Raw genomic sequence first — 27,223 nt, 5'->3', positions numbered from 1 at the left:
AGCCCTCCACAACGTCGTGTCTGTTAATTGTATCATGGTTACACCACTTATTACTCCAGCAATTAATAATCAGATTTATTGCAATACGACGCTTACCACACGTTTTCATGCACTAACATTCGCTCGAAAGCTACGAAAACATCTCTATCCACGTATCAACGGTGGATTTAACGAGGGCACATACTCCAAGGTGCTGAATGCCAGCTACGTCATACAGGCGTCTCCAGCAGCTCAAATATTTGCCGGTGTGCACTCTGAATGAGAATTCGGGCAACCGCCTGAGCTGAGCGAATGCCTGTCGCGCACGCGGCCTAATTGAATCAACCGGAACAAGGCGCAAACGAGGAAAGTGTCGGATTCACAGCCGCGAGCTAACAGCGAGATCCGCGCTTGCCTGAGCGAGTTGCGGATGCGCGATCCCACGGAAAGGTAAACACGGATGCGGTTTTCCTTTCCAAGGAGGCACTATACAAAGACCTACGCGCGCACGCGCTCTGTTCGATGTTAGAAACGGGCGCTCAGTTGGCGCACGTCGTTAACGCATCTAGGCGGTCTTCACGCGGTTCGTCCTCGGTCGCCAAACAGGATTCCGGCCGACGAGCTTCTCGTATAGAGCGTCGAAGCTACCAACCGCACTGCTGTCTTAAATCTCATTGTCGCAAACGAGACTAGCTCTCTCCCCGCAACATTGGGTTTGAAGGAAAAGCTGGTAAAACATGCAAACCACACGCCCCGCAGAGCCCAGCCACCCCCGAAGCGTTGTGGTGTAGAGCGGGTTCGTGCAGGCATCAAGAAGGCGTTGGCGGGAGCCGAGGCTTTACAGCCGGGGGTAACGAGATTCGGCGGACGGAAACATTACTATTGACTTCCGCTACTGTCGACGTCCGCTCTTTTCCCATCTTGGGTCTTCGCTTCTTCGAACGTGTGGTTTCGGTCACGGACGTGCCATAGCCTGAAAGATACAAGGATCCACTGTGTCAGGCTTTTTTTTTTTACACGCTGCATTTATTGGAGCCTATCTTGTGAGTAAGGTTTGTCGAGTCTTTACATTTACTTTTGTTTTTTATCACCTAGTCCTGTATATTTTATTATTTGTGTGGTGTGGTTTTTATATCGAAAAAAAAAACAAAGACCAATATATATATATATAGACGAATAAACTAGAGATGAAGTTGCTTTCTTCTTATCTGGCGAAAAAATCACCCGCAGCTGCCAAGGATGTTCTCACATGTGCCCACGGTGCATGTATACGCGTGTTGTGTGCTAAATTTATCATTTCGAGGGCGGTATGCTAATCTTCCAGACAGGTAAACAAACATCCCTGGCATACCTTGTACAGTGTCTAAACTTTCTCTGCCAACCCTGATGTTGACTCTATGTCGGGCGGATGTCGAAAGTACAGACGATAACTGACGGTTGGAAGCACAATGTGATACACGAGTTGCCTGATCAGGAGTAAGTGCCTCAGACAAGGTGGCTGATGGTTCGATAGGGGGACCTATATAAGATTTAGGGCTGGAGATAGATAGTATGCGTTAATATTTGGATGATGCAACGCTCATGGGAGGAGGACGAAGAAATAAAAACTACAGAACCAGCGTCGGTCCTTTGATGCTCACTCAGTTCTCTGGCCTCGTTCGGTGAGTGCTGCATAAACCAGAGATGGGTTTCTCTTTGACGAAGGTATAGGCTACGTCCACGTGTCGAAACCACCGTCAGCCGGTCTGAGCCTCCTTATCCTATATTTAAACAGCTTGTGTACATATTGCCGCTACCCTAATTCAAATAACGCGCCCTGACCGGTGTGCCACGCACAGACCATCTTATAGCACGAGCACCTAGCCGGACCCAGCTCGTATGCACCATTCGATGGTTGTTTTTTTTACCGAGAGAGGAAAAAGAAGACAGATGAGCGTCTTCTTTGGTGTTCGACTGACTCGTAGTTTTCGACCGCAGTCACTTTGATTTGTGGGCACAGGTTTGCCCTTAATAACAAATTCATCAGATCCCACGTACCTGGGAATCACCGTTATGCGAAGTATGCGGAGGGAATGTGACCATGTTGCAATTTTTTTATTGAGCGACACATCATGAAATGACGCTAAATATATGCACAGATGTTGCACGCACAGACGCCCCGCCGTTGTAGTCTAGTGGCTAAGGTACTCGGCTGCTGACCCACAGGTCGCGGGATCGAATCCCGGCTGCGGCAGCTGCATTTTCGATGATGGCGAAAATGCTGTAGGACCGTGTGCTCATATTTGGGTGCGCGTTAAAGCACCCCAGGTAGTCGAAATTTCCGGAGCTCTTCACTACGGCGTCTCTCATAATCATAAGGTGATTTCTAGACGTTACACTCCACATATCTATCTATATATCTACACGCACAGACATATGTTGATGATGTTTATATAGCCAGACTCGCTTGCTGGATTCCGTGCCGACCGGTTGTGCCCTCGCGATCTCCGATGACAGAGCAGCTTTGGCCGACTGGGTTGGTGCTACGCCACCTCCTGCTGCCGGTCCCCTACGACGACGACAGCGTAGCTCTGGCAGACTGGATTAGCCCTACGCCATCTCCTGTTGCCGACAAGAGCTCTCGCCAGTGGTGCCCCATCCTCGGACTCCTGTGACCGTGTTTCATCTTTCCTATCTTCTTTCTCTGTACTTCCGTCGTCGCTCACTGTCCCTGCGCATTTCTCTCTCTATATATATACCTTTATTATTACCCTTTTAATCCCTCCTTACCCCCATCGCTGGTGAGCTACTGTTGAAGTGTCGCACCAGATGCTAACTGTTACGGGGCTCACTTTTCCCTTCTTTTCATTTTTATAACCAGAATATCTCTCTCTCCTCTCTCTCTCTCTCTCTCTCTATATATATATATATATATATATATATATATATATATATATATATATATATATATATATATATATCCAGTTGTTTGCACTTGCACAATGAAGTAAACTAGAACATGTGTATTAGCAACATCAGAAGCTGATACCAAGCGCTGGTGCTCTTGAAGATGCTGACCCTGGACACTGCTACATAAATAAACTTCGGCGCATGGCCCCTAACCACAATTTACGTTAACCCGACGTGATGGTTGTGTTAAATGAATACATATGTAATGTTCATAAAATTGGGTAGGCAACAGTGCAACCTGTTGACGTTACTCGAAATTCAGCGTCAATTTCAGAAGTAGTTCAGAGAGCTGGCGTAGCTCTGTAATAGAATGTTTGACTGCCACGCAGAATGCTTGGGTTACATTCCTGCTGGGACCCTGTAATCTATTATTTGCATTCGTCGGAGGGTCAACGCTGCCTATGTCAGACTTTTCTTAGCACTGGCATTTATTCTATGTCTACGTTCGGTCGACTCTACCGTTGTCGGGTATTTCTTAACGCTCACAAGTTGCCCATGCGTGTTCTCGTCGTTCCTGGGTAGATACTAAGTGTAAATCACTTGTGGCACATACCCGCATACCAGCGGCAAATACCCGCCCGTGGGTATGTGCCACTGTCTGGCGGGAAGTGTTTGACGACGTACGCGTCGGGACTGTGACATTATACTCATGTCTTGACCAGCACGTCATGTTCGTCAAACCATCTCATCCTCCCTTGCTGATTTTGGTTCACGCCGAGTTAAGCGGGTGACCACTAGAGCACCCAAACCTAAGCGGCTTGATAGATAGATAGATAGATAGATAGATAGATAGATAGATAGATAGATAGATAGATAGATAGATAGATAGATAGATAGATAGATAGATAGATACAGATAGATAGATAGATAGATAGATAGATAGATAGATAGATAGATAGATAGATAGATAGATAGATAGATAGATAGATAGATAGATAGATAGATACGCTCAAAGTCACCAAAGTTCGGTAAGAAATGCTTTGCATTTAATACGTTTGCTTACTCGTTCGTGTGCTTCAGCATCGCTACAGTTCTGGTGGCGGTGCAGGGTATGAGTGAAACCCCCGCAAACGCAAGGCAGTGTAGCCCCGACCCCCTGCGGGTCCATCTTGTGGAGCTGACATCTGTGCACCAGAGGACGCTCATCTCGCGTTCTGGATTCCGCCTTCTTATTGTCGTTCTCATAAAGTCTTCGCATTTCTCTCTCTTATTTTATTGTGTGTGTGTTCGTGTGTGTGTGTGGGTGGGTGAGATAGAGAGAGAAAGAGAGAGAGAGAGAGAGACGGCACTATATTGTCTAGTTTTTCAAGTTCGCCATGACGCTACTAGAGTTCACTTTTTTGTTGTTGTTACGTGTTCTCGCTTCCTGCTTTGCTTTGGAGAGATGACGACTCAGACGGAATGTGAACGATAGCCCTTCTTGACGTCCTTTGTTACCAAGAAATATTTCATGTGCCACGACGGGATCGTGTTCGCCAATATCGTGATTACAAGGAGGTCTCGACGCCTAGAAAGGACCCGGAAGCATCAGTGAAACGATAAGTCAAAAACAAGCAAAACATACAAAACAACGAAGCGAAGGACAGAATTGCGGCGAGTGCGTGTTGCAATGTGATCGCGGCGGCAGCAGATTCGCTCGTGAATTGTTGAAGAAGGCATCGAGAATTCACCGCGAGGGAAGGCTATACCGCTTCTTTTGTTTTGCGATAACTCACGGCATACCGAAAAATGTCGTCGGCTTGGAACGAACTCGGGTAATAGTGACCCCTATAATGGAAACACGGGTTCCCAGTGTGGCTCATCATATACTGTGAATTCGGGCCGGCTACTTGTGTATTTTATAACGGAGTAACAGTGAAATACGCTGGATTGAGGAAACAAAAACAAAACAAAGCAGACGAAGTGCTCAATGCCAAGCCAGGCCAATCCACCATAGTGGGTGCGAATCACAAGTTTTGGATCTACGTCTACATCTACAATCCTTTTCGGTATTTGGTCGATAGTCGGGGGCTGTCCCTTGTTCTCAATGTCTCAGAGGGAGCGAGGAAAAGGGTCTGTACCAAGGAGATTTATCCTGCACATACTTATAATGCTGTGCAAGAAAGATAGAGCTAAATGCCTGCAGGTTAACCAGATATTAGCACCCGGCTCGCTACATTGTACTGGAGTGGAGGAATGTGGTTAGGAATGTTGGCACAGCGAGAGTTATTGTGTATAGGTTGTGCGAGCGCTACTGCACCTGCAGCGATCCACCGGCTTTCCTGAACGTTTTTAATCAGAATGATTCTTCAGGAAGTGTACACTAACGATGCCTTGTGTCGATTATGGGTCGGTTATTGAGATAATAGGGTGTTTTAGAACACCACACGCAAAGCTTGCGGGCGTTGCGAGTGTATAGCATTCGTCACTCAGCGGGAGCCCGCAAGAAGTGAGTAGACGACGCATATGCAACGCATACGCAACGCTTTGGATTGTGCTGTTCTAAAACTGCCTAATACGTCATCATCATCATCATCATTATTATTATTATTATTATTATTATTATTATTATTATTATTATTATTATTATTATCTTAATCATCATCTTCATAATCATTATCATCATCATCATCATCAGCCTGACTACGTTTTCTGCCGAACAAAGGCCTCTCCCATGCTCCGCCAGTTAACTCGCTCCTGTGCTTGCTGCTGTCAATTTATACCCGCAATTTTCTTAATCTCATCTGCCTACCTAAACTTCTGTCACCTCCTAACCCGCTTGCCTGCTCTGGGAATCCAGTTAGTTACCCTTAATGACCAGTGGTTATCCTGTCTACGCGCTACATGCCCGGCCTATGTCTCTTTCGTCTTCTTGATTTCAACATTGATATGCTTAACCCCAGTTTGTTCCCTAATCCACTCTGCTCTCTTCTTGTCTCTTAAGTTCACTCCTACCATTTGAATTTCCATGCCTATTACGTAAAGAGTTACAAAAACACCTTAAAATCATGCTGTAAAGACACTAGCTTTAGGGAAAAAAAATTTCGGCGCGAGTTCGTACTGCATACACAATACTTTTATCACACCGCCGGTTCCTTTAAGAAGAGAGGACAAATTAGGAGTTAAAAAATTTTATCTGCATTACTGAGGTGGTCATGGGTAAGAGGATGCGCCGCTCGAAACCAGCCTAATTGAGTCGTGCCTGGTTTTTATTACATACCTACTCTGCCAAATTGAGCTCAGCGTTCGTCCTGCACCCCTTTCTTTCTTTAGCCTTCCGTCTGCCCATCATTATCATTTACTTCAACATGGGTCTGTGTCCAATTTCTGGGACTTAGTGCTTTAAATCGGCTTGGCCATCTTTGCTAATTGAAGTTAATAAAGGCGCACATTGAAATCAATTTGGAGTGAAGCTTTCGTGTCATGACTTAATTAATTCCGTAAAAACAAACGCCAAGCAAACAATATTAGTATTGCCATTTTTTCATTTACGGGTTTTTAGAGAGAATCAATAAAAATCGAAGAAAAGCAATGAAGTTGACTAGACCTACCTGAACCTGGTGTGCTACCTTACCCTGCAAAAAGGCGAAGGAGGAATGTTATAGATGAGGATACAATAGTTACGGTGTCAGCCGACTAATGAGTATGGTGCTTCTACGTGGGGCGTAGCCGTACACAATGTTTACGATTATGCTGCTGACCGGCTGAAACCTCGATTTCATGCACTGTTTCTTCACAACCGTCGACAACTTAAACCGAAATACAATCAGTAGTTCGTGCGAATTCACGCTGAGAGAGATACCGACGCACCAATGCCGTGGTGATCATAACGATGTTTGTCCATCGATGTAGGCCGAGGAATATATCACGCGGAAGTCGGACATAAGGTCGACTATTGTGCTTAACCAATGCGATAAAGATGGCCGACTGCATTTAACCCATGGTTGTCATTTCTCACTCTTCATTACTTTCTCTTTTTTTTGCGCGTGTTTTTGACAGTGCATACAAAGCGAACCATATGCTCAACCAGCCGATCTATACTATCTCTCTGTGGGATTTCTTCGAGAGAACTCAAAGGATGGAGCATAATTTAAACGGACATTTATCTCACAGCTCAATTTGAATAATGAAAAACGACAATTTAAGTGATTGGTCCTTCTGTACAGTGACAGCGTGGTAAAAGATGACGTTCCGGGGAAGCCGATGGTTGGCGACACGTTGCAAGCCCTGTCTGAAGGCTACCACAGAAAACCGAGCCATTTCACTTCAACATTCCTGCTCCAACATTAAAATCATATTACTTTTCATAATTTTACGTACCCAAATTAGAATAGTATTACAGGGGTGGCGTAGTGGAGTGCTCCGGAAATTTTTACCATGACCTAAGGTTCTTTTACATGCACCGCAATGTAAGTACTTGGGCCTCAAACATCTCACCTTCATAAAAACGCTGCTGCTGCAGTCGATATTCGATCCTGCGTTGATCACAAATTAATGAGACAGGTCAGTGACCCCAGTGACATTATTCCATTTATCCCGCCCAATATTTATATCCGCGTCTCATCAGATGTTTTAAAACGATATAACTATATCCAGAAATGCCAAGGTTGAAATATTCAGCTAACTTCACTTAACGGCTAGAATAATTCATATCACCTGAATAATTCATATCACCGTAGCCAAGCTGTGGTTGTTGCGTTTTAGCTCTACCACCTGTTGCCTTTACCAAGTATACCAGCGTGTTGCCTGTACAATTTTTCTTTGATGTAAGCAAAGGAAATGTCATCGATCTAAATAAAAATGAGATAAATACGCATAATCGATCACACTGCATGAAGTCTTATTCTATTCTACGTCGCTTGAAATCAGCCTCAAGCTGACACGTGTAACTCTAGTTGCGAGAGAAGTCTCGGAGATAGCGCTGTGCGCTGGAAAGACATAAATACTTCCAGAAGCGTAAGAAAAGAAGTCAGCAAGTTAGCTGTCACTGAGAATACCCTCCCTCTCTCCTTTTCCCACGCATTTATTAATCTCAAAGACAGCTACGTCGTAATGAAAGACAACGCGAGCGATTCTTTCGTGCGCCTGTCCGAAGAAACACAGTATTGTAATAGTCGTGGTAAACCATTACGCCGATCCGTCGTCTGTCCAGAAGGCACGAGCTTGTGTGCAGTGGACAGCGAGAGAATGGCGTAATCGCCCCAGCCACCAGTGAGGCGGAATAAAAGAGAGAAATGGCCTATATTTCCGCTCGGCCATCCTCACTCTGTCATATCTGTCGCCTGCTACGTCGTGTTTGTGCTTTCTGCCGTACTTCGGCCTCGACAATATCGACTTAGTCCTTTATTTTTTTCTTCTTTTTTTTCTTTTTTGTCCCGTTCGTGCCGTCATCTCGTCTACCGAAGCTATTAATCGGAAGCATGCAGTCCTAAGGTCTTGTTTTTTTCCTGTCTTCTTCTTTTGTTTCGTTTTTACGCGTCCAGAGTTAATAAGCCTATCGAGCGGAATGGATCTTCACGAAGCACACCCCGCTGCAGAATATTTTAGTTCGGGGCTCAAGTTAATACAATTGCTGATTTTCATATGATAGTGCCATGCGCGAGCAAGATACGAAGCTCTGAGGCGATATTTTTTCACCCACCTCGCTTCCGAGAACCATCAAGAGGGAAGGCACTCGCTCTTTCGTTGCCTTGTGTGCAGATGTTCTTTCAATCTCTTGCATTTCGTTGTAATTTACCGCTAAATCTGCTGGATAAGACCGTGCTTTCATATTGCCGTCCGTTTTGCTGGTTGCAAGTGGATGCCATTCTATCGTTCTTTAATTCTTCTGTCAATAAACTAGAAGCTCGAAAAATTTAGTAGAGACAACCACTCGTAAATGTTCGTGCTTTGCGATGCTTGAACGATAGACGTTCCCTCTCTTCCTCTGGTCTATCGTCCGATCTATTGTTACGTGCACACATTTTGTAGTGTGACACTTCTGTTTTATGTACCTCCCGGCGCAACGTCACTACTTCTTTTTTTTTTCGGGGACTCTGTACGACTTTTGCGGAAATATTCGCTGCGCTTGTCCCTCTGCCCAGTCGCATGTTCCCATCCTTCCCCATTTTATGCCGACGAAGGTGTAAACACCATTGCACTATATACGCTGGCTGACTATGTGACCAGGTGAAAACTGGGATAAAGTAAATCACTGTGACCACTTATTGCTTTCGGCAAGACTAATTTTTGCACCAGAGTTGTTATGCTCGAGGTTGGTCATGTGTTGTTGATAAAAAATGTTCATCATTATTGACCTGTGTGCGCTGTTTTTGTTCTCTTCTTCATCTCTTCTTTTTCTGCTTCGCTCCTTGAGCACGTGCACTGAGAAAATAATGAAAATACGGAGAAAGAAAAAGGAAGAAAGAAATAGACAGAAAGAAATGGGAAAAGAGGAAATGATAGATGGCGGGAGAACGACAACCGCGAAATAAAGATAGAGGAATACAAAGACAGAGGAAAAGAAATTTTGAGAGATGAAAAGTAAGAACGACTGAAAGGATAAGGGAAATAGAGAGATAGAGAAAACAAGGATGAAACAAAAAAACGCGATAAAGAAAAGAGAGAAAGGAAAGCCATGGAATGCATGGAATAACAATAGCTGGAAAGGAGACAGGTGAGAAGGTACAAGCCTAGCCATGCCAGTGCCAGTTAGGTGGTGCCCACCGTCTTCATGGTGAATTCTCTTTGTTGTACTCTTCTTTTTTTCCGCATTTCTTTGCCTCTCACCCTAGCGCATGCTAGCAAACCAGATGTATTTGCGGTCAACGTCAGTTGCTGCCTTTCCCCATCGTGTCTCAATCTCATGTTCTTTGAGTGACATTCATGCTGCGTGACGCTGGCGCAGCGCCACGCTATTTGTGAAACCTTGTTGAAATGTGTCCGGGTTTAACCTGTCAGAGCGATAACGCTTCGGTTGTTGCTGTTTTTAACTAGGATCGTCTAATTTACCGTTTACCTCGCCTATGTCCACTTTCAACTCTACGCACGTATTGTTGCTGTACGTAGGAAGGCTTGAGTTTCGACAAGCCTCTGCTGACAGATTCTAGAAAGTACTTCCGTCTAATGACATCCTTATTTACGTCACTTCGGCGCGATATTCTTGCTACTCAGTAATGTCCATAGATTCAGCTGCTAATGTGTTGCAGTTATCCTCAACAACTGGTGAAAGGAGCATACTTCAAAGTCAAGAAACCTGAAGGCTATGGCACATGAAATGTTGCATATTAGCCCAATGTAATAACTTCGCAAATCGTACTTCCATCTGGTTTACCCCACACTCTTCCCTTGCTTGCTTTTTCTTTTTATCTAATATTCACTCATTACCGATAAATTTCATTGACTATCTTATGTATCCTACACTTTGCTATTGTTGCTGGATACATTGCTTGAATAACAACCAGAAGGTAATGAAGCCAAGTAAGGTATAGAGAATGTAGTGTAGCACCGTTTGCATTCGATGGAGGCGGTAATGTTGTAGGCCCGTGTGCTCAGATTTGGGTGCACGTTGAAGAACTCCAGGTGGTCGAAATTTTCGGAGCCCTCCACTACGGCGTCTCTCATAACCATATGCTGGTTTTGGGACTTCAAACCCCACATATCAATCCATTTGTACCATTTGCAGTATATTGCACTGTTTTAGGTACATTAGGATTTTTTAAACTTTATTCATGAGTGTAACTTCTTTATTTATGTGTGATGAACCTGTGTGGTTTTTATGTATGTTTTTGAAATGCCAAAGCGGAGTCTTTCGAATAGAAAAAGTGCTTTGTAGTAATTGTGAAATAGCTCTAACGAAATTCTGCTGTACAAAAGAAAAACAACTTGCTTCCAAGCAGGAACCAAACTTACAACATTCGGATCGTTACATGTTTGGTCGCTCCCAGCAACAAGTCGTCTTTTCGCCGACTTTTCTCCCTTCAGATTTCTACCACAGGTACTACAATACGGTTAAAACATTACAATTAACCTCCCATATACCTGCCTTGACATGGTCAACTGCTGCTTTTCGTTATGGATATGTCAAAACAAAATAAACGGGTCCTTGAAATTATCTTCTTTCTTAGATATTTTGGGGTAATTCGATTGCCTGTATGAAGTTTGAATTATACGGTTGCATGTTTTGATGCGTGCAGGATATACCAGAGGGCGGTAGTAGAGGTGGCGTGTGCTCATCATACATCACTGCTGGCTACAATGTGCGGGAGTTCTTCGCCAGCGCCGCCATGATGCAACAGGGCTACCGCACCACAGCCACGCTCGCCTCGGCTCTGGTAGTGCTCCAGTGCGCCGCGGCGGTTTCATCCTGGAGCATCGAAGATTATGGTGAGAGATGTCACTGAAGATTCGTAGATTTTACGTGAAGTTGTATAGTGCTGTTATGCAATATTATGCAATATGACGCGAGCTGAATTTCCTCCAGGCCATGGCGGCCACATTTCGATGAGGATGAAACACAGAAACACCCACCTACTTACATTTCGACAACGGGTTGTCGAAGTTTATCCAGTGTCCATCACTATAGTGTATTTCATATCATGGCATGTATTTGGCACGTAGTAGAGTCAAGTTTAAAGATGCTTCGATTTCTGGTGTTGGTATCGCTGTGTTTGAAGCATGATCAGCGGCGTCCGACATAATTACTGCAAGTCTGTGGAGAGTATCGCATCTCAAGCGTAACACTCTACGGATGTTCCTTTATATTTTTCTTTGCTTTTGATGGTTAGTTTATTCAGTTTCACTTGATTATCTTATTACTGAGATAACATAAAAATAACTGCCAGAGATCATTACAGTGAAGAGCGTGCTCTCACAAAATTCACGCGATATATCTCTACGTGTCTCTTCAGAAGTTTCTATATCGCGTGTTTTTTTCCTAAGAAGATAAGTCATAGACGAAAACAGGACTGCAGTAATATCCAGGCAATATTTTATAAGTTCTTGTGGCAGTAGATATCTGTTGTGTGGGAAATAGGCTATTGAACGAAGTGAGAAACTAATTATTGTCATCTATGAATGGAATATGACAGTCTCTAGTGAACAACAATTTGCTACAATTACAAGCGTATATTAGTACCAGCGTCGAAATCGTTAGATATTTATACGCGGATGCTCCAATCCTATTGGCAGGCAAGATACGGCAAGAGGAACTTTCGCTTCTGCGTGAGATTGATGCAGGTCGGTAGTAACGATTATCGAAAGAATAAAACAGAGATGGACTGGGAGCATCAACGAACGCAACGCGGGAAAAAAAGGAAGACGAATAAAACATAGAAGAACAGCAGGCCTACAGAAAAATAGAACAAAAAAAGTGTAGGTATAATAGTGGGAAGAGAGCAGTGCGGAATAAAAAAAAATGATGACGGAAAGAACTGGGAAGAAAGAAAATCAAAAATAAAGAAGTTGGAGAGAAAAGTACGAAGCTGCCAACGAGACTGTCCAGAATGATTAAAAGCAGGTCACAATTTCAGCGACGGATGACAAGATAAACGGATGGGGACGGTGCCCGGGATAAAGGAACATTCATGGTCAATGCCGGACAGTAGGCGATGAACTGGAAACTTAGGCGGGCGCTAATGATAGGGCTCTGGTTCCACCAGGAAGTCGTCCACTGCGCACCTCTCGCTGCGCAGTCAATAAAATTACAATGCCGCAAAGTTGGCCCTAGAAGAAGTGGGCGGTTCGCAGACTGCCAGAAAAAAGAAAGTAGACTGGCGAGTACAATGAGAGTGGTCTCTTTTTCTTTGTATTTTTTTTGTCGCAAGCGTAGCCGGAACGTGGAACAATGGCTTGACGATGATGTGGGAAATAGACGGAGGGAGCTGAACGTCTGCAAAAGAAGAAGAAACCGATGCCGAGTTGTGCTGAGCACAGTGACGAGTGGTAATGATGGATTATAATAGCTGTCATTTGATATGTTGAAAGTGTTTAACTTCATCTTGACCACTATGAGCCGTACGCGTAGTGAAATTCGCCGCACTCTAGCCTATGACCACGATTCTTCCCGGTCTGCGCGTAAACCTAAGTACACCATTGTCGCCTTGAACTCTGATGCACTTAGCATCTCTATCTGAGGATAGACGGATATAATATAGCTACAGCATACCAAAGGACAAAAGAGAAAAAGGACAATGCACGCAAATGTAAGAATAATCAATCACGTATACATGATTACACAATCACAGAAGACTGTTTCAAATGTGAAAGGGACTGTCTACCGTTTGGCAAAGTTTTTCCGATTGGCGGCAGCAAGCATGCTTTCGTGCCAGAAAAAGCAATTATAATTTCAACTTGAAGTTGAAAGTCGATAAAAAGTGACCATTAGCGTCCCCCAACAGCGAATGTGGTCAGTCTTGACAGTCTATTGATAGGACAAGAAATCCTCGCAGGAAATCTTACTTAGTTTGCCTACAAACAAACACGTATTACTTAAAATTGTATTTTGTGCATTTGAGGCTGTTTTAGGTTGCGCCAAAGTTTAATACTTGCCTTCACCCCCCCCCCCCCCTAGCGCGTGCAAATAGCCGCCTGGTGGCGCTGCCGGTGGTGTACACCGAAAAGGACAAGATTCGCTCGTATAGACCACTAACCATTACATCGGTACTATACAGGTTGGCGATGCAGGCAGTAAAAATGAAAATAGAAACATGGGCCGAACATAACGATATTTTGGGAGAACTTCAGAACGGATTTCGAGTCGACAGGCGGTTAGACGATAACCTGTTTGTTCTCACTCAGTGTATAGAAATATCTAAAATAGAGAATAGGCCCTTGTACGTGGCTTTTCTAGACATCACTGGGGCATACGACAACGTTAATCAGGAAATTTTGTGGGATATATTGAAAGGAATGGGCATGGGCGACGACTGTATACAGCTTTTGAGGGAGATATACCGAGAAAATACAGTTTGCATAGAGTGGGAAGGAATGCGTAGCAAAGAGAACGTTGAGGTTAGCAGGGGTCTGAGACAGGGATGTCCTTTGTCCCCACTGTTATTCATGCTGTACATGGTGAGTATGGAAAAAGCGCTAGAAGGTAGCAACATTGGTTTTAATCTGTCACACAAACAGGGCGGCATGATGATTGAGCAGAAGCTTCCAGGTTTATTTTATGCGGACGATATCGTCTTATTTGCGGACAGTCGAGATGATATACAGCAGCTGGCGAATATATGCGGAAGGGAAGGTGAAGCTCTTGGACTAGGATTCAGTGTAACGAAGTGTGGTTTGATGGTATTCAATGATCCCTGTGATCAGACGGTGTCCATACAAGGCCAAGAAATACCGAGGGTAAGTGAATACAAGTACCTTGGAGTATGGGTAAATGAGAGTGATAGATACATGGAGGTACAGGAAAAAGCCTCGGCAGCAAAAGGAAAGAGGAATGCGGCAATAATGAAGCACAGAGCGTTGTGGGGATACAATAGGTATGAGGTGCTTCGAGGTCTGTGGAAGGGTGTAATGGTTCCAGGGCTTACTTTTGGGAACTCAGTGGTGTGCATGAGGGCAGAGGTGCAATCGGGAATGGATGTAAATCAAAGGACTGTGGGACGCCTCGCGTTGGGTGCTCACGGGAAGACGACAAACGAGGCTGTAAAGGGCGATATGGGGTGGGCAGGTTTTGAGGCGAGGGAAGCGCAGAGCAAAATAAGGTTCGAAGAAAGGCTAAGAAATATGAAGGAGAGTAGATGGGCAGAGAAGGTGTTCCGTTATTTGTATAGGAAGAGCGTGGACACACAGTGGAGAAAAAGAACTAGAAGACTCACTAGTAAATATACGGCTGGTATTGTGAGCCATATGTCAACAAAGAGCGTTAAGGGAAAAGTCAGGGAGGCGGAGAGGATTTACTGGATGGCAGCTATGGAGAAAAAACCGGCTTTGAGTAACTACCGAAAGGGCAAAAATGAAATAAGGAGGGAGGCATTTTACGATAATTCAAGGGGAAGCGCTTTACTGTTTGAAGCGAGATCGGGTTGCCTTAGAACGCGTAGTTATAAAGCAAGATTCAGTAAAGAAGAAGAACAATGCACATGCTGCGGGAAAGATAAGGAAACGGCGGAACATGTTCTGATTGAATGTGGAGATATCCACCCAGGTGTACGTTTGGGCACGAACCTACAGGAAGCCTTGGGTTTTAGGGACAACAATGGAAAGCTGAACACACCCGCGATTGAAATAAGTAAGAGACGGTTAGAGTATTGGTGGCAGAAAATTAGAGAGAAAGGACAAAAATAAATATTGGAAAAATAAAATATGGACAGTGTGCCGTAAATGGCAGAGAACTTAAGCTGAAAATTTTCCTTTTTTTCATTAAGATAGAATTTATCGAAGTAGAGGCATTAGGCCAACATAAAAAAAAGGGAAAAAATTTTTTTTTTTTTGTCAAGCCTGGTGGCATACTTGTCACCACCCCGTTATAAAGGGGACGCTCATAGCATCCATCCATCCATCCACCGTTCGCTTTGTTTGCATGTCTGCCTGCAAGCGGCGGAGAAACGCAAGCACGGCGTCTGCCGCCGCTCATTAGAAAAAAAGAACGTGTGTGCGTGCCTAAAACGACCACTGAGGTATTTGTTTTATAATAACCAAACAATGATGAAGCCTGCGAAAACTGCATGTGGTTTCAGTTTTCGACTTTCACCGACATAGACTAGTGTTGTGGGCATTCATCCCACCAATGGAAGATGATATAACGCGGATGATATAATGATATAACGCTGCAAAGTTAGACACTTTGCCTAATACGCCCTTTATTTCGACACAAAACAGGAGAACGATGAAGGACGGGAGACAGTCTTTTTAATTACGGCAAGCCTAAACGAAGAGACGTTAAGCAAGGCGTATACTTACGAACCTGCGCTTGCGCGTTTGATTGTACTGGGACAAAAGAAGTTTTAGATATTTGTGTTAATTACGGCTCGCCGCCTCTGCGCACAATCGAAGCGACAAGCTTTTGTGGCTTGCTCCGGAAGAGTATAGAAATGGAAAAAACGAAGGCAACTCATAGAAATTTATGAGGGCTGCCTGCGAGTCTTCCTTTGATGTGGCTTCAAGAATGGACCATTGAAAGCCGCAAGCGAGGAAAGTGCGCCATGCGACTGTGTAGCGAGCGTTGGGACGAGTGTAGCATTTCCGAGTGGATCGTGGACTGGAAGGGCAGCGGTCATTGCAGATTCGTGCCACGGGTGAAAAGAGTTCCCCCGCTGCTTCCTCCTATCTCACTTTTTTGTTTGCTTATTTCGCCATTTCATTCGCTTCAGGCGAGGAAGACCGAATTCTCGCCGAGTGCGGAGCAGTTCATTTGCATAGCACTAGCACCGCAGCGCAGTTGCTTGGCGTTCGGTGTGGTTAGAATTTTTGAGAACAAAAAAAAAACAGCAAGTTCAACTACAGGCTTTCCCGCGTTCCGACGTTCCAACAGAGGTGTACAGCTCATTCAAGACACAGCATACTTGGCGGTTCTGTTATCGTTTTGTTCGTTTCTGCTGTGCGTTAAGCATGACAGCCCCGGCTACGTCTCCGACCGTAGGTGTCGGAATAGCGAGGACATTTGCACACGCGCCGTGGTCCGAAATATTGGCGGCCTGAGCCGGCGAACACGCAGCGCCACTGAACTCAAATTCTCGTGTAGAACGTCAGATCGGCGAACGCATAGAGGAGCACCTCTGTGCGCCGTATTGGACGTACCACCTGTCGTTTGATGTTTTCCTTTCTTCTGTGCATTTTCGGTGCGTGATTTTGCCAACTTTTTCGGCCCACGTCAGCACTCTATTCACTCTTTGATGCTGCGGAATTCTAATATATACGAGCCGACTGTAAAGCTCGAGCTTGGCGCAGAACGTACTGCTGCTCTTGGTCTTTCTCTTTTTTGGGCTATTGGCCTTTTATTTTTATTTTTTCTATGTTCCACATTCCAAAGCGCTATCATTCAAAAACGCGCACTCATTTGCCTGCCATGGCGCACTCCAGCCGCCTCTGCCTGCCTTACACACAAACAAGTATGAACATCCCATAGGAGCCTGCAAGGAAGCAGAAGACGCTTGCATTTGCAGATTCCATCGTGGGCTGTGCTCTGAAAAAATATCTGCGAGATGTCGAGTTGTTCGCAAGAATGGCCCAGAAAGAAGATAAAATGTTGCCTTCGAAAACCCGCCAACCTCGTGAACTGGACATCAAGTCTGGACCCGCCGGAGTGACTTTCTGTTCTTTTGGGTCAGCAATAATGCCACTTGCTGTTTATTCTCTGTCTTTTCAGCTTTATGAAATCCCAGAGTACTTATTTTTGAAGCCGGGCAACATGCGCAACCCACGATATGCGCAGTATATGTGTAAGTGGCCCGGGAAGCACTTTTTTTCTCCCACTTATTCATAAATTCAAGCAGAATTTAAGAGGACATGTCCCGCTTGTCGAAACGTTGGCTCATACGACACCCTCCGTCCGCAAATTTTTCACAAATTTCTAGTTAGTGCATGAAGGAAGAACAAGAAAGAAGGTAGGGAGGTTAACTAGGCACACACCCGGTTTGCTACCCTGCGCTGGGGGAAGGGTAAAGGGAGTGTCTGAAGCATTCCGAACACCCAACCGCCTTGAGTTTTGTATACGTGCCTGCTGTCACTCTGTGCTCGGAATGATTTGATGTAGGTCGCCAAGATGGCTCCTTATACACTCGATTCTCGCTTGGTGGTGACGACAGCCTGTAGCGTGTTGCCATAGACGTCATAGTTGCTACTATTCAACGAAATTCGGATACTGTGCAGGTTCATACACGACAGCCCTAAAAGGTTGAGAGAGAGAGTGATTAAAAGTAAAGGCATGGAGCTTTGCATGGTAATACTGGTCTGCTATACCGCGCAAGAGTAGGAAAGTAGAGCTTTGCAAGAGAATGAAGGCATAAAATAAATAAAGAAATTAATGGGCACACACAGGAGTTTCATAATGGCTCACATCTGCTAGTAACCCTTAATTTGGTTTTACTTTATTCGCACACATATATAGCACTGTGCGGCCTCTTTCTCTCTCTCTCTCTCTCTCTTTAGAAAGTAAAATATTTAGGCCGGAAGAAACTCGAGGCGCCATGCTCTTTTGAAACGAGTAAGGTTTTCATGTTTTTCTTTGCAGGCTCACACACAAGCAGTGCATTCTAAAATGCTACACGTAGCTCCGCTCACTACACCTATGTAACCATTGTAGCCTAGCAGATTTACTTGCATTGTGATGTACTTACGTATTTCATGTGTCTGTTTTTCTTCCACCAATAATATAGCGTTATTTTTATCGTTATTTTCAGGGTACATATTTTTTATGAAGTTGTGTCACTTGTTTGCTCAGCACTTTAATTCGTCTTTAGCAACATCTAGGGAGTTGTGCATCTGATATCTTTTGAATCTCTACAGAGTAAGCAACAGCTTTTTTTTCCGTTTTGTTTCTCTCTTGTGCTTCTTTCTGATCGCTTATATGGTGAAGTGTCACTTTCTCTCGTCATGAACATAGCCGTAAGGCAACTGGAGTGGCTAGTCCTGTCACAAGGAAAACAGACGACTCAGAGAACACTATACAATATCAACTGTCGCGTATGACGAAAACAGTGTTTACGAAAATAAACGTTCAGGCCCCTTTCTATGCAATACTTAACACCAAGAAAACGCCAGAATGTCGCACACTGTTTTTTTACATTCCCAGTTAGTAAAGCTTGCACAGAAGCCATCAACAAAAAATTACAGCATATTCATGGAGTAAATGATGACGAGGGGGGTCAAGCGTCCGTCAACCCGTCCGTGCTTCCATCCGTCTGTTCGTTCTTGCTTCCGTCCGTCCGCGCGACCATCCGTGCGTCTATCCATGCGTCCATCCGTCTGTCCGCGCGCCCATCCGTGAGTCCGTCCATCCGTCTGTCCGTCCGTTCGTGCGTCCATCCGTCTTTATGTCCGCGCGTCCATCTATCCGTCCATCTGTCTACTAGTCTGTTTGTCAGTCCGTCCGTGCGTTCATCCGTGCATACATCTAGTGAACACTCCAAGTACCGCCATCTCTCATATCGCAACCACTGTGGCACATACCCGCTCTAGATCGGGTATGTGCCACCGGTGGCTACGTACAAACGTACAACATACATACATACATACATACATACATACATACATAAATACATACATACATACATACATACATACATACATACATACATACATACGGAGGAGTGACAGACCCACGCCATAAGGAGCTTCGCCCCATAAAAGTAATTTCCCTCGAGGTATGTCCTCTAATACTAAAGACTTTTTCGTTTTTTTTACACTAGGCAGTTCTCTTCATGGATAATTCGCTCGGGCTTCTTTTGCGGCCAGATGACTCTGTTGGGTGGACGCTGAAATTCATTTCATCCCCCTCATCTCAGATTACTGAGCAGCTTATCCAGTTGCCCGTATTATAATCAAACTTGAGTCCATCCTTGCATGCGGTTTTATGAGTAGGTGAAATTTACTGAAGCTGAAAACTCGTCTTTCGTCTCCGGTGTCGAAGAAAAAGAAGCAAAAGAAGAAACTTGTTTTACTTGTTTTTTGTTTTTTTTCTTGTTTTTTTGTGAGTGGTTTGCAGAGTGCAGCTTCACCATCGACTCGACACGCCGTGAGAACATATTGCGTCTGTCATGTTCAACGTGTGTATGTGTTTTTTTTGCGCAAGCATTTCTTAGCGAACTTCCACGACTTTGAGCGTATCTATCTATCTATCTATCTATCTATCTATCTATCTATCTATCTATCTATCTATCTATCTATCTATCTATCTATCTATCTATCTATCTATCTATCTATCTATCTATCTATCTATCTATCTATCTATCTATCTATCTATCTATCTATCTATCTATCTATCTATCTATCCACTTACGTTTCGGTGCTCTCGTAGTCACCTCTTGAACTTGACTTGAACTAAAATTAGCATGGGAGGGTAAGATGGTTTGACGAATATGACGAGCTGGTCAAGACATGAATGATGTCACAAACCCGTCGCGTACGTCGTCAAACACTTCCCGCCAGACAGTGGAAAATACACACGGGCTGGTATGTGCAACTGGTATGCGAGTATGTGCCACAGGTGATTGACACGTAGTATCTATTCCCAGGAACGACAAGAACACACCTGGGCAGTTTGAACGCGCGAGCGTTAAGAAATACCCGACGTTGGTAGCGTTGACCCGACGAATGCAAAGAATAAATGTCAGGGTCTCAGCTGGAATCCAACCAAAGCGTACTGCGTGGCAATGAAGCATTTTCCTACAAAGCTATGCCAGGTCTCGAAACTACTTATCAAATAGACACTAATCGTCGTGAAACGTCAATTGTGGTTGCACTGCTGCCTACCCAATTTTATAAACGTTACGTATGTACTCCTTTGATACAGCCGTCACGTCGGGTTAACAATTGTGGTTAGTTTCCATGCGCTGAAGTTGATTTATGTAGCAGTGTCTAGCGCCCCGCCGCGGTGGTCTAGTGCCTAAGGTACTCGGCTGCTGACCCGCAGGTCGCGGGTTCGAATCCCGGCTACGGCGGCTGCATTTCCGATGGAGGCGGAAATGTTGTAGACCCGTGTACTCAGATTTGGGTGCACGTTAAAGAACCCCAGGTGGTCGAAATTTCCGGAGCCCTCCACTACGGCGTCTCTCATAATCGAAAGGTGGTTTCGGGACATTAAACCCCACATATCATTAGCAGTGTCTAGTGCAGCATCCTCGCGAGCATCAGCGATTCATATCAGCTTCTGATGTTGCTAATACGCATGTTCCAGTTGGCATCGTTGCGCAAGTGCAAGCAACTCGTTATATAAACATTTGCAACTCAGCAACATATGTATGTGCGTGCAGCATTTGTACATATCTTTAGCATCATTTCATGACGTGTGGCCCAATAAAAAAATGCAACACGGTCACATTCCCTCCGCATGCTTCGCATAACGTCGGTTTACAGGTACGTGGGATCTGCCGAATTTTTTTTTGTGCTGTATTTCACATTTTCAATACAGATTGAGTCATACTTTCAATAAAGACTGGAACATCTTATTTTCTTTCGTTTATATTGACTGCAAATGACATCAAAATGAAGTTGAAATTGTAAGATATGCCAGCACTCTGGTATTTCCGTGTATTTTTCCTCTCTGATGCCGCGTAGCAAAGTTGCATTCACAAATAAATTGAGCCCTTTTCAAGTTAACGCAGTGTTTCATGATTGCTGAGCATAATGAAGAATATGTATTTATCCCTTAATTATCTACACATTAACCTGTGCTATACGGAGATACTTTTCTTTTGCAAATACTTTCTATTCTTTTCTAAATATATAGAACGAGAAATTTAGACAAATATAAGAATGTATAACCTTCAAAAATATAGAGCGGAAGTTTGGTACAAGTATGAAGAAAACACTCATACGCTGCAATTGTTTTTAAGAGAAAGCTTATCGAGTAATAAACACGTGACGTGCCATTAGCAAAAGCAGGCCGCCACTGGCAAAAGCACCCAAGAAAAGAAAACTGTTGGAACCCAGACGCTGATGTCTTTTATCAGCACAAAGAACACTTAAATTCATGATGCTATTGCTTCATACATGAACAATTTTGAAACAGGCGCTGCGACGGGAATGGATGCAGGGAGGTACATAATTACATAAGGCGTCACTTTTTTTTATAATGACAGTTGATTTAAGAGAAGCGCATCGGCGATCACACTTACCATCCGCTAATACGTATTACGAAAAATAGCGAACAGCTCGATTTAAATTGACAAATGTTTGCGCCTGCCTGTAGTATACGCCCCCACTAAAGCGCTTTCAAGACCCACCACGGTCGTCAAGTAGATACGGTGTTGAACTGCTGACCCCGAAGGTCACAGGATCGAATATCAACCGCAGCGGTCACATTCTTCATGGAAGCGAAACTGCTTGAGACCCGTTCGCTTGTATTAGGGTCCACGTTAAGAAAACCCCAGGTGATGGAAATCTAGAGCCCTTCACTACGGCGTCTCTGATGATCATACCAGTGCTTCGGGACGTGAAATCCCAACGGTTACTATTAAGCTACTTTGACGTTGGCGTTTAGGACACAGGCTTGCTCGTCTGGCCGCTGATCCAAAGTCTGTGCACCGTCCCTTATGGCGCATGCAAGCTGAAAGCACAGGCCACTGAGTGTGGGGATCTAAAGCGAGTTTCCGAGATTAGTAACGTGGGTGCTATTCATAGATTCTCATCGCGCACATAGCGATGGACTCTAGACGTTTTTTTTTCCTCGCTCGCTATTTCCGTCACCCGAGCGATATTTTCCCTCTCTTTGCCGTAGCGATTCCTGCCCGCTACTTTCTGAAGTTTTATAGCTCCAAACTGAGTGACGTTTTGCGTTCGCTGAGGTTCGGTTCATTCAGGCGAACGCCAACAGCTACGAAATATAAACGTGCCTGTGACATCTAAGCTTTAGTCCCCGCTACCCCCCCCCCCCCCACCTCACCCCTTTGTTTTGGGAGGGGTGTAAAAGGCTTTTTTTGTTTTTCAGTTTATTCAAAGTCAGCTTCTTCCTTATTTTATTAATTGTACTTCGTTCTTATATTAATGAGAATATCCAGTCAGTTAACGAAGACCCCGTAGGATTTCTTACGCATTCGACTGAGAGGACTACAAAGGTGAAAGCCTTCTGCGTTTTTTTTTCATAGTTGATCCTATTCATTACCCCCAGCCGATAGCTTCCTGCAGCTATCGTGGTGCTACACTGCATCCGCGATCGAAGGCATTGCAACCTCTGCGCTTCACATGCTTCAGGGATCGTCTCGCCCCGCCGCGGTGGTCTAGTGGCTAAGGTACTCGGCTGCTGACCTGCAGTTCTCAGGATCGAATTTCGGCTGTGGCAGCTTCATTTCTGATGGAGGCGGTAATGCTGTCGGCCCGTGTGCTCAGATTTGGGTGCACGTTAAAGAGCCCCAGGTGGTCGAAATTTCCGGAGCCCTCCACTATACGGCGTCTCTCATAATCATATGGGGGTTTTGGGACGTTAAACCCCAGGTATCAATCAGGGATCATCTCGACTATAACCAAGCGGCGATGTCATGCGATCACGTCAACATGCCCCTTCAATTCATGCGACGTCACGGAGATGTTATGATGCGACGAATCTAGTTGGTATGTGACGTGGATTATGAATTCTTCGCATCACTCGCGTTGACGTCCACGGTCACGTTTCATGTTATCTGATGAGCAGTCGAAACCTTTTTCGCCATTATTTAACGAACCCAGGAACGTAATGAAACGAGATTGCTGGCACAAGCTTATTGCCATTGCAAAGGCAAAAGCTTTGTACGGCCTGTGAGAAAGGTTTCTTGGCTGAAACCCGGAACGTACTACAAGAGGTCACATCACCAAACGAGGGCTCGGGGCTCGCGGCGCCCTAGCTACGCGTTCATTTCGCCTTTGCGGCGTTTACGTGCATGAAAAAAAAGATATGAAAAGTGGGGTTAAAAAACGACCTAAGAACATGCTATTCGAATTTCAGACCACAATCGAGGTTCCGCTCCCGCTTATACGGCGAATCCCTTCAAAGAGCGCTCACGAAGTGAATCGCCTTATATGCCCCAACCAACTCGCTCTGTGAAGCATAAAAAGAGTTTAATAAGGTAAGACGAAGCAAGTAGGAGGGAAAGGGGGTGCTTTTTGTTCTTAGAAATCAGACGCTCTGAGGCCGTGGCTAAGTTACGGAGATTAGGCGCCTCTGTCACTGAGTTCGCTAATCTAATTAAGAAATGTGGTCGACAACGGAAGCTCGCGGAAATGATCGACCCCTCCTGTCATTTACGTTTGTTTTTTCGCAGCCTCTCTTCTCGAAACAGAACCGAGGTGCACGCCCTTTGCAGCAGGTATACAATGTGTTTTCTCTTTCTCTCTCTCTCTCTCTCTGTCTCTCGCACGTAGACCTGTCTCAATCAATTGTTGCTGTTCCTTTTTTTTCTTTCTGTGTGTTCCTCTACCGATCTAGTTCTCTTCCGAGTTCCGGATAGTTGCGTTTTTCCTCGGAAGGTTCGACCTGCTTAGGACGACTAGATGCTGTGAGCGTCCCTTTTATAACGGGGCGGTGGTATGCGTGCCCCTAGGCTCAAAGAAAAAAAAAACGAAAGGAAAACTTTTTTTTATGTTGGCCTATTGCCTTATCTTCTTCGATTAGGCCGATCTTACTCTAACAAAAACATATTTTTTATGGTCCATCTCTCTGCCTCTTTAGGCAAAATAACCCCTATTTCCCCACTATTTCTGTCCTTTACCACTACTTTTTCGACACCAATACTCTAACCGTATCTTACTTGTTTCTATCATCGACGTGTTCAGCTTTCCATGGTTGTCCCTAAACTCCAAGGCCTTATACAGGCTCGTACCTACACGTATATTTGGGTAGATATCGCCGCACTTAATCAGAACATCTTCCCTCGTTTCCTTAGCTTCCCCACAAGACGTACATTGTTCTTCTTCTTTATTGAAACTCGCTTTATAAAAATACGCGATTTAGGAAAACCAGACCTCGCTTCGAACAGTGCAGCGCTTTCTCTTTTGCATTCGACTAAGACGACTACAAAGTCAGATGACTACAAAGTCAGAGCTGCGCCACCTACAGCGCCTCTCTCCCGCAACAATTGTAGGAGTCGCCACAGAGCTAACAATTAGCATTCTACCAGTGCTGCGCACTCAGTAAACCAGTTGGTAACCATTGTGGGAGCACGTGAATTAACACTAAGTGCTTCTGGCGAAGAATGATCCATTCAATAAAAAGTAGTTCTCCTCGCTTGTGTCGATGGCCGCCAAGAAAGTAAAGGTACATACTTGTTTGCCCAACCAGTTTAATTAGCCTAAACTGAAATAATGCTCACAGGTGCTTTTTCTTTGTTCACACTCATTATTTCGTGAGTTGTTGACTCTATTCATGAATATTTATTTTCTCGTCATTGAAGTAATCCGAATAATATACCAGGCACATATATGTATAGCTTAAAAAGGGGGTAGCCCCACCGCGCTGGTCTAGTGGCTAAGGTACTGGGCTGCTGACCCGCTGGTCGCGAAATCGAATCCCGGCTGCGGCGGCTGCATTTCCGATGGAGGCGGAAACGTTGTAGGCCTGTGGGCTCAGATTTGAGCGCACTCCAGGTGGTCAAAAAACTCCAGGTGGACGAAATTTTCGAAGCTCTCCACTACGGCGTCTCTCAATCATATCGTGGTTTTGGGACGTTAAACCTCACATAACAATAAATTAGAAAGGGGGTAAAAGAGTATCGCTACACGTTCTGCTTTACAAGAAAATTCATAACGTCAATTTTATTTCGCGCAATAAAACGCACAAAGCCACCGAAGGACTGATAATTCTACAACTATCGAAAGCTTTGCGCCCGTGAAAGTAATTAGTATCTCAAAGCATAGCACTGACGGCCGTTATTAAACTGACGAAAAGGAAAAATACCAAATGAAAGACAAAACTCAAGAAGGTGCCTTTTGCTTGGTTTATTTTTTTCCCTGTGTAGTCGGTTTGAACACATATCACCCACAATTAAAGTATTGACAAATGCTGAGCTTTATTTTTTCCGGACAGAGAAATAACTAGACATCGGCAAAGTATGGCAGTGGGATTGTTGATTTTGCATGCCGGTTAAACAGTGCTAAAGCTACAGTGTGCACTAAACTTTTGGAAAGAGCAATAGCTAAATGGAGCGCATATCTTCAGGAATGAGGAAGTGATAGTGTGAAGCGTTTAATAATAGATGTTGAGAGGTTGGTACTAACAAGCTTATATCTGTTCTGCGCTTTCACAAATGAGGTACCCGGATAGAGAGACCGAAAAAGAAAGACGGAGAAGCAGAGGCGGCCATGAAGTCTGTTGTATTTGAGGAATGAGCATTGTGTTGCGTCAGCAGGCAGTATACGTGTGGTCAAGCGAAGGTAACACAACAAAAATTGCAAGGTTGTTTTTAACTTCAATGTGCCAATTCACCTTTTGCAACGTGCCGCTGACTTTTCCCGAAGCTTCGTTAGCCGCATGAGAGAGTTCAAACGCAACTGTCGTGCGTATATATCTATGTAGCGATACAAGAAAAAAAAGAAGTATATAATGTGCTACGTCATTCTTTCGTAAGTCGTACATCAATATTTCAATCAGAAACTATTCTATTGGTTCAAAACTGAATTTTCGTATTTTAACACGCTAGTCGACACGCTTCCCTTTACTTGCTCTTTGTTCGTAGCGTCCCGATGTTTTCTTACCATTTTGACTTAAGTGCGCAAAAGGTCAAGACGTATCAGAGCGCCCGTTCCATAACTGGTGGGCACCGGTTTACTGTCGACGCACAGCCAGTATACCATTAATGTTGCTAACGAGCAAACACTGCTACAACACTTATCTCATAAGATGGCCTCGCATACACTTAACAGGCCTCTCAGTGCCCCTTGTCTGAACACAAACGGCATTCTGACGGAGCACTCGCCGTCACTCAGGCGAGGCAGGCGAGAGTTACCACTGGGTATACACCTACCAAGTGAATTAGGTACAAGTGTGTTCCAGGCCAGGTGGGTCGCACCGCGTTCCAACAAAGTTTGCGGTGACGCCACGCAACCTGCGGCTAGAACTACCGTGCCCACCCTCTGTGCGGGGTCCCTGACCCTATCGTGAGATGGCCCCGGTGTTCCCCCTCCTGCGCCAGAAAGCGAGTGCACGTTTGTCAGGGGGCAATACAGCAACCCGCAGTGCGATGTTAATAGCGTGGCATTCCCGTTGTGGGCAACCATTGCCACACAAGCCGCGCCCTCTAGATGGCCTGAGCAGGGGGGTAATCAGAGAACGACATGGGGGAGGCGGCAGTCGACGTTAAAGGTAAACAAACGACCGCGCCCGCTTCTTAATGATCCCCCATCGGAAACCACCACCGATGGCCGTTGTAATGCTTACGGGGGCTTGGTAATTGAGACGGTGGAGGATCAAACTTCTATAGATCAGGACTCGAGAGAACCCTATCACGTAGAACGTGTTTCAGTGAAATCCTGCCTGGATCTAAAAGATTCTCGTGTGAGCTATATTTCTTTTTATTGCGACATAAACTTGGTGTTGTGCGTACATGTGTGTTACTTTTGTTCCATAAGACAGGTGTTATGCATGGAGTGGAGCATTGTCTTATGGAATCAGTTGTTCACCATGTTAATAGTATTCGCTGTCCATCTTAACTATTCAGAGCATTTTTCTTTCACCAGGAATTCAGGCAAAGATAACTATAGCTAG

General features: G+C 44.7%; 1 protein-coding gene across 1 annotated transcript in view; it reads left to right on the top strand.

Moving 5' to 3' along the window:
* LOC119187261 (cell adhesion molecule DSCAM) overlaps positions 1–27,223 on the top strand; it is a 168,105-nt gene that overhangs the window by 79,190 nt on the left and 61,692 nt on the right. The window contains exon 3 of the mRNA XM_037435451.2: positions 11,082–11,271. Within this exon, the coding sequence (XP_037291348.2) occupies positions 11,082–11,271 (190 nt within the window). The remainder of the gene's footprint in view (positions 1–11,081; positions 11,272–27,223) is intronic.

Source organism: Rhipicephalus microplus, unplaced genomic scaffold (assembly GCF_043290135.1).
Source record: "Rhipicephalus microplus isolate Deutch F79 unplaced genomic scaffold, USDA_Rmic scaffold_52, whole genome shotgun sequence".
In the NCBI taxonomy this organism is placed as follows: Eukaryota; Metazoa; Arthropoda; class Arachnida; order Ixodida; family Ixodidae; genus Rhipicephalus; species Rhipicephalus microplus.
This window is presented reverse-complemented; position numbering and strand designations above follow the sequence as displayed.